General features: G+C 35.4%; 2 protein-coding genes across 11 annotated transcripts in view; both read left to right on the top strand.

Annotated features, from left to right (window-relative positions):
• Positions 1–13,471, top strand: part of Camta (Calmodulin-binding transcription activator) — a 339,661-nt gene that overhangs the window by 59,073 nt on the left and 267,117 nt on the right. The gene's annotated exons all lie outside the window — the stretch shown is intronic.
• Positions 7,625–9,057, top strand: LOC135136309 (uncharacterized). Its single transcript, XM_064065529.1, has 2 exons — positions 7,625–7,768; positions 7,828–9,057. Exons 1-2 carry the CDS (start codon positions 7,625–7,627, stop codon positions 9,055–9,057), a joined length of 1,374 nt encoding a protein of 457 aa, XP_063921599.1.

Genomic DNA, 13,471 nt, shown 5'->3' with positions numbered 1-13,471 from the left:
CGAACTAAGTTTAATAGACAACCCGGGGATACCGGAAAGCTGATGGCTACATTTTAATATATTTACAAACTTTTAATACATCCTTGGAGCTTTTATTATTCGCGCTAGTGGAAGTTTCGTTAATATAATCGTAAGATCAATTTAGGACATGTATTTTTCTGGTTAAATCATGCCTAACAACTTATCGGCGTAACTTCTTTAAATACAGTTTTCTAGATTTTTTTTACAAAACTTCGTATTTAATATGAAAAAAAAATTGTAATTTTTTTGGGTTTAACTAACATTTAATTAAAGCTGAATAGCAGATGTGTTTGATAAAGACATTAGTGGATAATCTTTGATATATATAAATGCTTAAAGAAATGATGATATGGAATTGACTCAAATCCATACAAATAACATGATGACCAGGCAGGTATCGATTATTTGAAACTTCTGATGCTTACACTTTTATTAAGAGTTGGGTGCAAAAATAATTTACTGTAATATTTTCATGGTGGGTAAAAGTTAAGTTAAGGGTGTTAAATCATGATTTGTATGTTAGTAAAGTCGGGGATAAATTCCATTGCTCTGTTCGTCTTTCATACCGCATCTTTTTCTCCCCCTTCTTCTCTACAGGTTAAATATAAAACGTGGCGGTAAACCTGCGTCGTGAGGTTTTTGTTAGGGGATGCCATTCGGTCTTCACCTTCACTTTTTTCCTCAGTATCAGCAAAGAAAAGGACATATATGGAGAAATGTGTGGCATTGGAGTTGAAAGGGTTCGAGCGAGTCCCTTTTTTCCCACACGATTTTGTTTTCAGATTGGAAGGCTGCTGCGAGCACAATTTCGCTCAAATCCGGGAATTTTCGACACCTTTTGATGTTGTTTTTGGAACGTTCGTCGCCTAAATTTTTCAGGTTTCTCAAACTTTCAGAGTTCCAGTTTTCAGATTAGCATGCTTTTTAGAACCCCAAGTTTATGTTTCAGGTTCCAACGTTTTGCCGATAATCTTGACTTGACTTACCTATAAAACTCGAATCCGGGAAGGAAACTAGGACGAAATTTAGAACGAAAACTTGCAGCCAAAGACAAGACTATCTTTGAGTTGACGTTTAAGATGACATTTTGTTTTGTTTCTGGTTCGTAGACCAAATTTTGCCGTAATTATTGACAGTTTTATTGACGCTTTTAACCCCGTGTTTGGAATCCGTATTGGAGCTTCACCCTAGTATTTGGGGCAACTTGGAGTCAAAAGATGAAAATTGTCTTTGAAGTTTTGACTCCAAGTAATTTAAACATCAAAGTCATAAATTTGGTAGGGGAACGAGGGGCTTGTTGTAACAGTTTTTAGGAAAACGAATATAATTTGGTATCTACTAGCTGTTTGATCATTATAAAAGTATCTGTCGGTAGTCTAACTATTCCCCTACTAGACTGAACAGGCAAAATGTCAAAATTGTTCATATTCACTTTATACCAGGCATTTTCTTGAAAAAAGTGCACTGTTACAACTTGCCCCGTGTTTGGGGCTAGTTGTATTGTAACAGCCATGAGGCAGGTAGTACCAGTAAAAATAAAGCTGATGTTGATACATATTTAGATTTTATTTTTCAAAAATCAACACAACACTTCATTATATATAATATTTATCAGTAAAACTGAAATAAACTTTTAGAAAAAGAGTCAACATTAAAGATTTGAGTTTTGTTTTCCTTTTTCTTAATATATCTGGAAACCGATATATGGCATAGGTCAAAATTTTGGCTCGCTTTTCGTATGCTAGGTACGAGATTTGTAGAAGTGAATTTGGGATAAGTTGTAACATGTTACAACTTGCCCCAAGCGTATTGTTACAACATGCCCCGTAGTACAATTTTCTACATTTAATTACATTTCGACAAAATTATGTGGCTTAGCGTCAAAATGTGTAAGGAATATCAAAGCTGAGTAAATTTTGAACTACATGAAAAACTAAAAGTTTAAAATTAGTTAATAACAGATACGAAAAACCAAATTTTACTAAAGCAATATTTTACATTACTTGGCCAAAACGAAACACGTGCACACATCCACTCACTGCGCTGGCTGAAGGAACAGTGGTTGTGATGACATGATGTCTTATGGTGCAAGAATTAAAATCAGTAATAAACCTGATGTTAAAGAGTTTAAATTCCGGGTAAAAATTTAGTGTTACAACTTACCCCTGTTACAACAAGCCCCTAGTTCCCTTATAACTTTGGTCTTTTTTCTCTTTTGGATGTTTTTTGGATATGCAGATTTGATCGAACGTTTCGTAGAAACTTTGGTTTGCGATCTCTTTGTCAGATGGTGTGGAGTAACCTCTAGGATGTCGTTGCAGGGTAATGAAAAAAAAAAGTTAAGATTATTGGATTAATTTGTATTGACGAATTAAATTGGATGCCTGTTAAAAAAGCAAAACAGCAGTGATAAGAGACAAATAAGCTACAAATCTTTATTGAAGTCGCCCTCGAAGTCCGTTGTAAGTTGTAATAAATAACTTGTACGTTTTCACTCGCCACGCAGTCATTAGCGTTTATTGAAATAAGCGTTTATGACTAAAAAGAAAATACAGGGTTAGTCACGAGAGAATTACTTCTGAAAATTATTTTTACGCAACCCAAAATACTAATACCCTGTATCACTTGATATTATGTAAATTTAAAATGAAATGCCTAATCCATGATTGCTTTGACTTTGGCAGTGTCACTTTGACGTTAATTAATTTTTAACATTTTTTTTCATCGTTGACTCGTCTCTAGAGCCCAATTGGATCGACGACAGACAGTCAGATCAATCTGGGCTATACTGAAGCCGTAAGTGCTCTACCAATGTTGTTCGCCGCTAATGTGCATGTGTTAATTCGCCATCTCTGCGTCACCTAGAGCCTCTTCGAAGTGCAAATCAGCAACCTCTGGACTTCTTAGGCCATCCATTTACAAAAAAGCCGTAGCATCCCCCCAAAATGCCCAACATTTTCAACAGATTAGTAGTTAAATTATTTACTTACTTGTTTGAGTTTGTGTTGTAACCTTTGAATAAAATGCCCTAAAAGGAATTTTTAGAAATAATTTTCTCGTGAGGCACACTGACAAATTTATTAGCGGCGCCAGAGGAGATTTCCGACTGGCTGCGGTACCACCATGGACACTCGCGTAACCTCCTTTTCCACAATTGTCAAAATGAGATTGCCAAACTCAAAGCAATCATGGATTAAGCATTTAATTTTAAATTCGTTTAGTATCAAATGGTACATGGTATTCGTATTTTGGGTTGCGTAAAAATAATTTTCAGAAGTAATTCTCTCGTGACTAACCCTGTATATATGGGTTTAGCTGTTCTAAAATTTCACCCATAGGTGTCCGTTGAGCCGTTTGGATAATTTAGCGTATCTTGCAGTCAATTTGTTCTTGATGGTTCGTGAAATTTCAGCTTGAGATTAAAAATTTTGGTAACGAAATTTCAAGTGTTGAAAATTAAATCAGTCTTCTTTAAATTAGAAACATCCCTAAATGGTACGTCAGACATTCTTGGTCTATGTGAGCAGTAATTACTATTGAATTTTCGTAACGCAACAAATCCGACTCATGAACAATTACAGATAATTTGGGAAACTTTTCCAATTTAACGGGGGCGGTTGTTTAAAGGGAAGCTAATGTATTTTTTAATTAGCGCTCGTTTTCAGTCATTTTTATTTGTTAAAATCGCATTTTCCGCATGGTCGGTCAGGAAATCACGGAATTACTGGTCCAATGTAATTATTTCAATATTTCAATTTCAAATATAAATTTGTTTCGGTCCATTGATTGCTTCAGTTATTCGCTTTCAGATAATGAAAAATGTCGATATAAATCACAGAGATGTTCAGTAGATGGTATTAAACGTTTAGGGATTTTTATTTTGCTTTATAATTTAATCGGCTAAGTTCGCCGAACTTGGAACCGAGAACTAACCTCTTCCAGCTTCGAAGAAGAAAATTAATTGCCGAATGTGATGTTCATGTTTATTTATTCGATTTCATGGGCTTCCGTCATCATTCACCGAAACTTACCAACTTTTGTCACATTTCAGCCAGTCAACCGTTGATGGATTAGATTTTTTCCTTGTTTATTATTCACTTTGTGAAAGTCGTACATCATGTAAATACGTATGTCACATCGTCCGTTATTTTGCGGTTGCTCCACTATGGAACTTTCGCGACATCCAGATAAAATATTAAATGGCGGATCAGATTGTGGCGGGTCTGGCTCTCTTACCACAGTTTCGCCTGATTAGGTCGTGAATGGCTTTGTTTGTCGAGGAGATTTCGGCCCAGATTTTGCTCGAACTAGAACTAGCCTGCTATATGGCGGTATAAACGTCAACAGCCATTAAAAAACTAGATTAAATCCTACACAGCTGTGGTCGCCCGTTGGGAAATTTGATAACCGAAGGTTGTGGAACCCCGAGCTTTAAATCAAGTTTTTATTGTGGGGATTTTCAAATTGAATAGAAAATAAGAAAGTCGAACAAACTTTTAAATTGTTTGCTGGTTTAAAGAATAGTTAACTGCCAATATTATTAGCAAAATTTACTTCTATTTGAGTTATTTGTATAAGTTTGAACTTTAACACTTAAATTAGTCACGATCGTAATCTAAAGGTCGATAGTTTAAGGAAGTAACTGGAATACTTTTTTTTTAATTTTGACTTACTCGTAGTTTCTAAACTTAATTAATATCTTTGTGCGTTATTTTTCATCAATTTTTAGGTCAAACGTATGTAAAAAAAGCTTCAAAAGACTCTGTTTGTGTCTTTTGGCAACTCATATGACGTAATTGTCCATTAAATGCATTGTTTGCTGGAAAAGTAAGTGCATTTCCAGGACGCTTCGAGTAAAAATCCCATTTAGAGTAGTTTATTAACAGTGCATTTACTAACAAACTTTTATTTTTATACAACTTTGTGCACTTATTTGATCACGTCCACCAATTAAAACTCCGTTTTCTCTCACGTTTTCCGTCTTTGACAAACTCCATCAGCCTTTAAAGTTTTCTTTCATAACCCTAACTTCGCTACCCAAACAATATCAAATCAAGATGTATTTCCAATCACTACTTCCCTTGCTTATCCCTTCCTTAAACATCTCTTCCAAATCTACCCTCTTTTATGATAACATACGAGCTTGAAGCCATCCCGCTATCGATTCCCTTAAAACATCAGGCATCTCCTTACTTTTCCAAACATTCCCGTAATAAATTCAGTATCTCGAAGTACCCAGATGGATCACCTTTATCGAAGCGAATTACATCCGAACACGTCACGGCGACATCTATATGTTGATTGGCGACAAAAATCCCCAAATTCCTGACTTTCTAGCGCGAAAGGCTCGCTTAGGAAAGCTTGGCGTCTAAAACTTGTCGAGAGGACCGCGCTTCCGGCGCTGCGAGCGGTTCCCGGAGCCCGGAGCCCGATTCCGGGATTCATCACACGGAGCTTTGGATGACGTCACACACACAGTGTGCACGGCCTCCTCTCTAACCATTATGTTTAATTTATCGCGTGTCTGTGCGTCAGACTGGGAGAGTCTCAGATTACACTGTGGAGTATAAACTGGCACTGGTACAAGTATTTTGTTTCTTTTCCTTTAATTCCTGTCGAGAACCCGTTTTCCTACTTGATTAATTTTTACAATTTATTGCATAACAGAAACGAATTTCTAATTTATTTCGGTTTTTCGTGGGGAGGAAAAGAACGGGAGTGAGCGAGCGATAAATCGAGCGCTGCCAGTGGCGGAGCGGAGAATCTGAAAAAGACACACGACGGCAATTGAGAATATTAAAATTCTTGCCTATTTTTAACTTTATATTGCATGCCCGGACTATGGAGAGAATAACGTTGTAAACAGCTAAAACTATTGTTTTTTTCATGCACTGCCTGGCGCGAAATGGCGTTGGGTGTACTAAGAATAGAATTAATGACATCAATTATATGATTTCTAATTTTACAATACAAGATTTTAATGAATATTTGACAGTAGTGTCTGCGAAAAATATCTATATTATTTATTTTCATTTTTGCAATAGTAAGTTTATTTATTTATTATAAAATATCCTGCTTGCTGCTTTCCTCATAAAACTGAAAACATCAGTGTATTTTGTCGTTTTTAATGTCTCTAATGGAACCGAGAAATGGATTTGGTTTTAGAATTGACCCCTGAGGGAGTCCAAATTAGGCAAATAATGTATATTCACTGCTGAGTTGGCATGTATCACATAAATAAAAAGATAAGTGGTTCTAAATATGTGTTCAGCGAATGTGAAACAAAAAAGTTTTAAGAGCTTAGGCAGTACTTCCTTCATCCTCTGAAGCGTGATCATTACAACGTACTTGTCAAAGCGTATTTTTTTTATAACGGTCGCCCCCCAAACAAATCGTTAAAATCGTTAAAAGCTTACATGTTTTTCACAAATTCTTTGTTATGTAGTAGTTCATATTTTTTAATGAAGATTAACTTTGTTTTTTGTAATATAAGAACGTTACTGCGTACTAGAATTTAAAGTCCTAAGACTTTCTCTAATTTTGGTCTAATTAAATAAAAACATGTCTTTTGATTATCAACTAATGGTCCAAACATTATAAACAACCTAATTAGTGTGTTATGTGGTATATTCAATTTGTACACTGACGAGCAAAAAAAACCGGCCACCCTGAAATATGCATAGCGCTGACTAGGATTATCCTCGATCATAGCGACAATTTCAGAGACGTCTGTAAGAGTTAACGTCATTGTTTTGGCGTGAAAACGTTATTAACGGCCAAACTTGTAAACAAATGATGAAAAACACTGTTTACAACAACAGCCTCCTTTATTGTTTTAATTAAGAATATATCGTACTTGGTCTGTTGCTGTTATTTTTTTAAATTAAATTTAATTCTACCTTTATATGTCTTCTTTTTTTGATAATTTGTCCAGCATATGACAATAGTGAATGGTTATTTAGTAAAATAACGATCACTTCTTAAATTAATAATTTTTAAAGTGGTTTTGAGAACTTTTTCAGGGTGGCCATTTTTTTGCCGGTAGTTATTTAAAATGGGATTCGCAGCCGATGAGTTTGTCTACGGATAAAAAAAAGAGCTTTCCATTAAAATAAATAATTAAAGTCCAGCAAACAACACAACAACAAACCAACTTTCATTTTTTAATTGGTACTCAGAGGGCTTACTTCGTAGCCGTAAGGAAGGTATTGAATAAATACGTGTATCACACATCAATTTTTAATCTACCATGTAGTGCTTCATTTTAAAAAGCAATATTGACATGGAATCGGTTTTATACTTCTGCCCAACGCTGTATATTAGCGGGTTCTCAAGGTTTCAGAGGTTATCGTCACGTAAGTCAAAATTTTGTAGTATAATTTTGATTTTTGTACAGCAATGTCCACGTTTAATTAATTACAGTAATCTAAAGTCAATTTTTTTTTAAAAACAATTGTCAATGTGTTGTCATGTTGGTATGAGCCATTAGTTATTTTGATGGTGTTAGGTTGACAACGTAAAATGTCATATGTAAGCCATTTTGACGTGAAAGCGCTTGCGCGACTGAACCGGCAATTTCTTGCGAATTTAAATAAAAAGCAAAATGAGTTCCCGAAAGCAAGGATCTGGACGGCCCCTAACGCAGCGAGAAAAAGAAGCTATCATTAGATTTTGTAAACAAATGCAGACAGAGAAACCGACCATGCTACAAAAAGAAATTTGTAGTAAAGCTGCATATATTTTTGACGTATTTTTTTAGGATCATTAACGAAACCCCAAACATTCCTCTTAAAATATTTTTTTTAGGTTCACTCGACAGTCGTTTTCAAAATTATCCATGAATTTGATAATGTTGGTTGGGTAAAAATTCCGGAGAAAAAAGGCCGTCATAAAATAAATTACAAGACTAATCCAGCATTTCATTATATAAAAGAGGAGCTGGCAAGACAAATTCATACATACCATGCCAATGGAAAACACTTCACCATTGACGATCTTCTTCAGTTTGTTAAAAACGAGTGCGATTATACTGGCAGTAGGTCTAAATTATACAAAATTATTAAATCAATGGGATATAAATGGAAAAAATTCAACAACAGAAAAATTTTAATTGAACAACCGCACATAATTGCAAAGAGAATTAAATTTTTAAGAAAGTATTTACAATATCTACAATCTGATAACTACATATTTGTCTTTTTGGACGAGACATGGATTTATGAAAATGGAAGTCCAGTAAAAACGTGGGTAAACGAATCTGATCCATTAGGCGTTCCTCAAAGATTAAAAGGGGAGGGTAGAAGATTCACTATTCTCCATGTAGGAACTGCAAGGGGTTTTTTAAAAGATTGTGACCTAATGCTAGGTTCAGATACAGAACATAGAGACTATCATAAAAACATGAACGCGAAAATATTTACTGAGTGGATAGAAAAACAGTTACTTCCAGCATTGAATAGTCTTGATAAAACTTGCATAATAGTCCTTGACAATGCTCCGTACCATTCTGAGCAACTAAGAAAATTACCTGTGGCATCCACAAAAAAAGGAGATATGACCCAGTGGCTTCAAGAGAACAATATACCTTATCCACCTGATTCCCTGAAGTCAGATTTATGGGCCATTATTCGCGACAAAAAACAATACATTGAAAAAACTTATGCAGTTGATGATTTAATTCACAATAAAGGCCACATTGTTCTTCGTTTACCACCGTACAATTGCCAATACAACCCTATAGAATTAGCTTGGGGATTCATAAAGACGTACTATAACAAGCACATACCATCAGCTTCTGGTCCTAAACTGGAAAAGACAAGGCAAATGTGGTCAACAGCACTTGAAAATTTTACCCCTGATATGTGGGCGAATAGTGTTCGTCACTGCGAGGAACTGATTAGAGAGGATTGGAAGAAATTGATGGGAAATCTACCAATTGACGACATTCCTCCAATAATAATTCAGCTTTCCGCAGAATCTGATTCGGAAGATGATTGGGGGTCTGAACATTTTGAATCTGATTCTGAAACTGAATAAACTGTTACGCATTAAATAAATTTCCATTTTCCTGTTAGCTGTATTATGTTCAATTGCATTTTAACGTATCATTATCGTTTTTTAGTATTGTCCTTTGGTATAAAATGTGTTTAGATCTGTGAAACTTTTCTGACACTGACATTGACCGATGCATTGACCGACATAACCACAAACCTTATCTAGAGAGATTTTACGATACAGTTGTTCCAAAACGAAAGGTTTTAGGGTGGTACAGTCTGGTCTTTGAAGGAATTTTGACACTGACAATTGTTTTAAAAAAAGAATAAACTTTATGTGATAAACGAATTACAGATGTCAAAATACATTTCGTAAATGACATACGGAAAACAAAACAAAAGCTGGTGACAGTATTTTTTAATTTTTACCATTTTGTGTTTTGTTGTTCCTCACGGTTGTTGAAATAGTTTTCGAAATAAAAAAAGTATAAAGCAGGCGCATTTTTAATTAGTTAGCAAACCGTTAGTTGAATGCCTATAAAGAGGGGATTTTGATAAAAAATTACCAGGGTATTTGTGATTGTAGGCCCGCTTCTAACGCAGATTTCAGTAACTTACAGGCCTTTATTTTTTAGCTCGAGCCACATTCTCACTATTTCTAATCTACGTTTTTCACTTGAGCGCTCATAAACCATCATAAGGGGTTGATTAAGGTGTGATATTTAGGCTCGCGGCTTCATTTTGCCTCTTCTTTTACTCAGCGATCCATCATACCACAATGCATGTATCAGCTTGTATCAAGGTAATCAGTATTAATAGCCCTTCCTAAGCATAGCTTTCACCCTTTAGCACAAAGACCAAGATCTCAACCCCGAGACAGCGATTGTTGGTGAAATTAACTCGCTTTTGACAAGATGTTCGTCGCAATTATCCGTTTTATTTGTCTAATTGTCAAGTCGGTACAATTATTGCCATGATTTATCGTTCGCGATGGCTGGAATTTAATTGATGAAGTGTGTGGTATCCGCATTCAACGAAAATGATGTATGGTCCAGCGAAATATCGATAATTTACCATTTATGGCCGAGTCGTAGGACTAATGTCTACTTACGTTAATGATGGTTTAGTTACGGTTTGTTTTACGGTTATGTCACAAACGGAAGGAATAAACTTTTTGCACGAAGACTCGTCGATAGCAATTTGAAATAGAGCACGCATTTCAGTCATTAAACCCTTGTTAAGTTTTGTTCTTTTTGTAGCAATATCGTCACCCATTAACCGGGGGAAGGCCGACATAAATTTCTAAATGACTACAATTAGCATTAAACGATCGCCAACATAAATCGACGATCCTCCCAATAAATTTGATGGCAACTGTCGATCAAGAGGAACAGTTGGCCCACGTCCAAATATAATTATATAGCGTGTTCATCGCTGACAACTCCATCATTAATTAAACATCGAAAACTCAATGGTTATGATGTCAAACTGAGCAAATTGAGCGAGTTTAACCTTTCGGGAACATCATTTTTTACATATGCGGAAAGACGATGTTGACATAGGTGGCTGACGGAGGCAGACAAATGCGTCGGGACGCGTTGTTTTCCTTTCCGGCTGATGCGTCCTTCCGCCTCCAGTGGCGGCACCTAAGGCTGCAAACCGAACGGGTTTTTCTTGTTTTATGTTTCATCTTTACATTCAGGAACAAGTTTTCGTTTCGTATGCAGAAGATAAACTTACCTTTTTTTTCACTGGTAGGCAGTTTGTGGTAAAATACGCTTGAAATGATGAGTAAAAATCTAAAAATTGACAAGGCTATTCGGGACGAGATCCTTGGTTCGAATAATCGAAGCAGTAGATTACACTGGGACCATTTTCGAAACTCGAACTGTTTTTAATAAAGGCATAGACGAATTATTCACAGAAAGTAAACAGATTGTTTTACGAGGCGTCCGTGAAACCTCTTGAAACGTTACACTAACTATTTGCTTCTTTTTCTTTTTTAGCCAGTCTATTGCGATTTTTTCTCCAGTCGTTAGGTGTTTCTCCGTTAAATATTTTATGATTTTTGTTTCTTTTATAATTTGGTGCATCTCTTCCTCTTTGAAAGGTAACCTGTTTTTATTTTTTCAAAATTGATAAAGCTCATAATACCTAATTCTGAGTTTCTACAGTGATAGGAATCTTGATTTTCAAATTCTTTTTTAAAAATTGAACCAGGTAGCTCCATGTTGCAATTTCTAAATTTCTAATTTCTGTATATACCTACAAGGTCGCTAAAAAGTATGTAAGCAGTTGAATATCGCGACAACGGTTTGTTGAATCTTTTTGAAATTTGGGTTGTCCCAAGCAGTTCTATTTTCTGCAATGTTTTCAAATTGTATACTTCATTTGTTTTTGAGATGCAGGAGTAACTTAATTTTTTTAAATAGTGCATTTTTTTCTGAATTCAGAAATGTAACGCATGCATTATTTTATTTTTTCCCAACATGGTAAAATCACCTGTCATATTCTTGGCGTAGGACATTTTATTCAAAAATTATACTAGTGGCCATTCATTCTAAAAGTAGAACTGAGGGTACATAATCTGAAATCAAGGTGCCACCGTCACAGATTGATTTAAATGCTGTTTCTAAATAATTTAGAAAATATTCTAAAAATAACACCACTCCGATTTAATGATTGTAAATAATGAATCCATTGTTATGAAAGTTTTTTGAAAAATTTAGATAAAAATTACAGTATTGAAAAAAGACAAAATTAACGTTTAAAAAATAATAATTTTACAACAACTGTTCGAAATGTTCTCCATTTACTTCCTGGCAATAGTAAATACGTTGCACAAAGTTTTCAAATGAACCTGTTAGAATAATAGGAGAAATATCAGTAGTCACATTTAATATTCTTTCTTCGAGTTCTTGAGTGCTTTATGGTTTATTAAAATAAACTGGATTTTTTACATAACCCCACAAAAAAAGTCAAGTCGGGGTTAAATCGGGTGACCTAGCTGGCCGCTCAACTGCTCTCCTTTATCCTATCTACCTCTAGGAACAGTTTCATTCTAGTAATGCCATACTTGATGTCCGAAGTGAGGTGGTGCTCCATCTTGTTGGAACCAGATGGACTCTGCAGGTAAATTTGGGTTTTCATAGTTAGGAAATATTTGTGTAATTCGAGGAATAATAGTATTTGTCAGACGTTAAATTTCCGTCAATGAAGAAGGCACTGACAAACCTATCGTATTTAAACTAGACTCATCAGAAAGTAATGATTAGTTAATGAAGTTGCTATCCTGATCTAGTTTGTCTGCCATTATTTCGCAAAATTCGATTCTGCAGTCAAAGTAATCTTCACTGAATTCTTGTAGTAAATGAATTTTTTATGGATGATATTTTTGCGTATTTTTTGAACCAAGCTTCTACTCGTATTGTGGTTTAATGCCAATTGCTCCCTTGAAATTTTAGGATTTTCAGTTACATCTAGCATGGTATTAAAAGAGTTCTCGCCATTTGTAACATTTCTTGGTCTTCCGGTTCTTTGAAGATTTCTACCATTACCAGTTTCGTTACATCTGCGCAATGTTTTCAAAACAGTAGACTTAAAAACTTGTTCTCGATTGGGACGACTTTCATAAACAAACGCTGCTACTTTAATATTACTTCGACGTCTGTCGTCAAAGCCTACCAATGGGGATATTTAAAAAAAATCAAGTTAGTCTTGTATCTTGAAAACAAATGAAGTTTAAAGTTTAAAAAAAATACAGAAAATGTAGCTTGAGTATTTTTAAGCATAGTCCAAATTTCAAGAAGATCCAATTAACCGTTCTCGAGATATTCAACTGCTTCCATACTTTTTAGCAACCCTGTACAGATGGATGTAAGAAACTAAATTATTAGCTCCAAGTCATTTGGAACTGGGAAATACTAACAACTTAATTTTGAATCGTCTTTTTCTGGATCCAAATGAGTATGCACCGCTCGTGAAAAACTAGGTCAATATTTTTGCCAAGTACAAGATGTTAAATCTCATTCGATCGCATTGCCGGCAGTTCTTAATATTGAAGTAGGTGTTAAATCGTCACCGCTAGTAGAGAACTTGGCTGACACAGGCTGGATGAAATGGGACGACATATATAACATAACATAAGACGATCGCGCCCCTCGACTCGGCTCACCATTGGCTGATTCCATGCCAAATATCAGAATCTCATGTATAAGCACGAAGTTATTCCGGATTTATGGAGACTACTCCATCACAAATTTAATACGGAAGCGGACGGCGAAAATCAATTTTTTCCCTACACTCACACTAAAATCCTGATGCTGTCACGTCGACAACTCTAACGTCTGAATTTTCCTAGTTGAACCATGAATGAGTGAGTCTAGTACACTGTGTAAATTGACGGGGCAACACGTAATCCTCGATATCCTTGTGTCTGCATTAACCCGTTTTACCGT

This window comes from Zophobas morio, unplaced genomic scaffold, assembly GCF_036711695.1.
Source record: "Zophobas morio isolate AGI-343-1 ecotype UQ-CSIRO unplaced genomic scaffold, CSIRO_AGI_Zmor_V1 ptg000004l, whole genome shotgun sequence".
NCBI classification, from domain to species: Eukaryota; Metazoa; Arthropoda; class Insecta; order Coleoptera; family Tenebrionidae; genus Zophobas; species Zophobas morio.
The sequence above is the reverse complement of the archived record's forward strand: the minus strand, read 5'-3'. Positions and strand labels throughout refer to the sequence as shown.

Excerpts from the sequence above, each read along its gene's own strand:
- LOC135136309 (XM_064065529.1), top strand. The coding sequence starts at position 7,625 with ATGAGTTCCCGAAAGCAAGGATCTGGACGGCCCCTAACGCAGCGAGAA. Across the intron at positions 7,769-7,827 it reads AAGCTGCATATATTTTTGAC|GTTCACTCGACAGTCGTTTT; the intron begins GTATTTTTTTAG and ends TATTTTTTTTAG.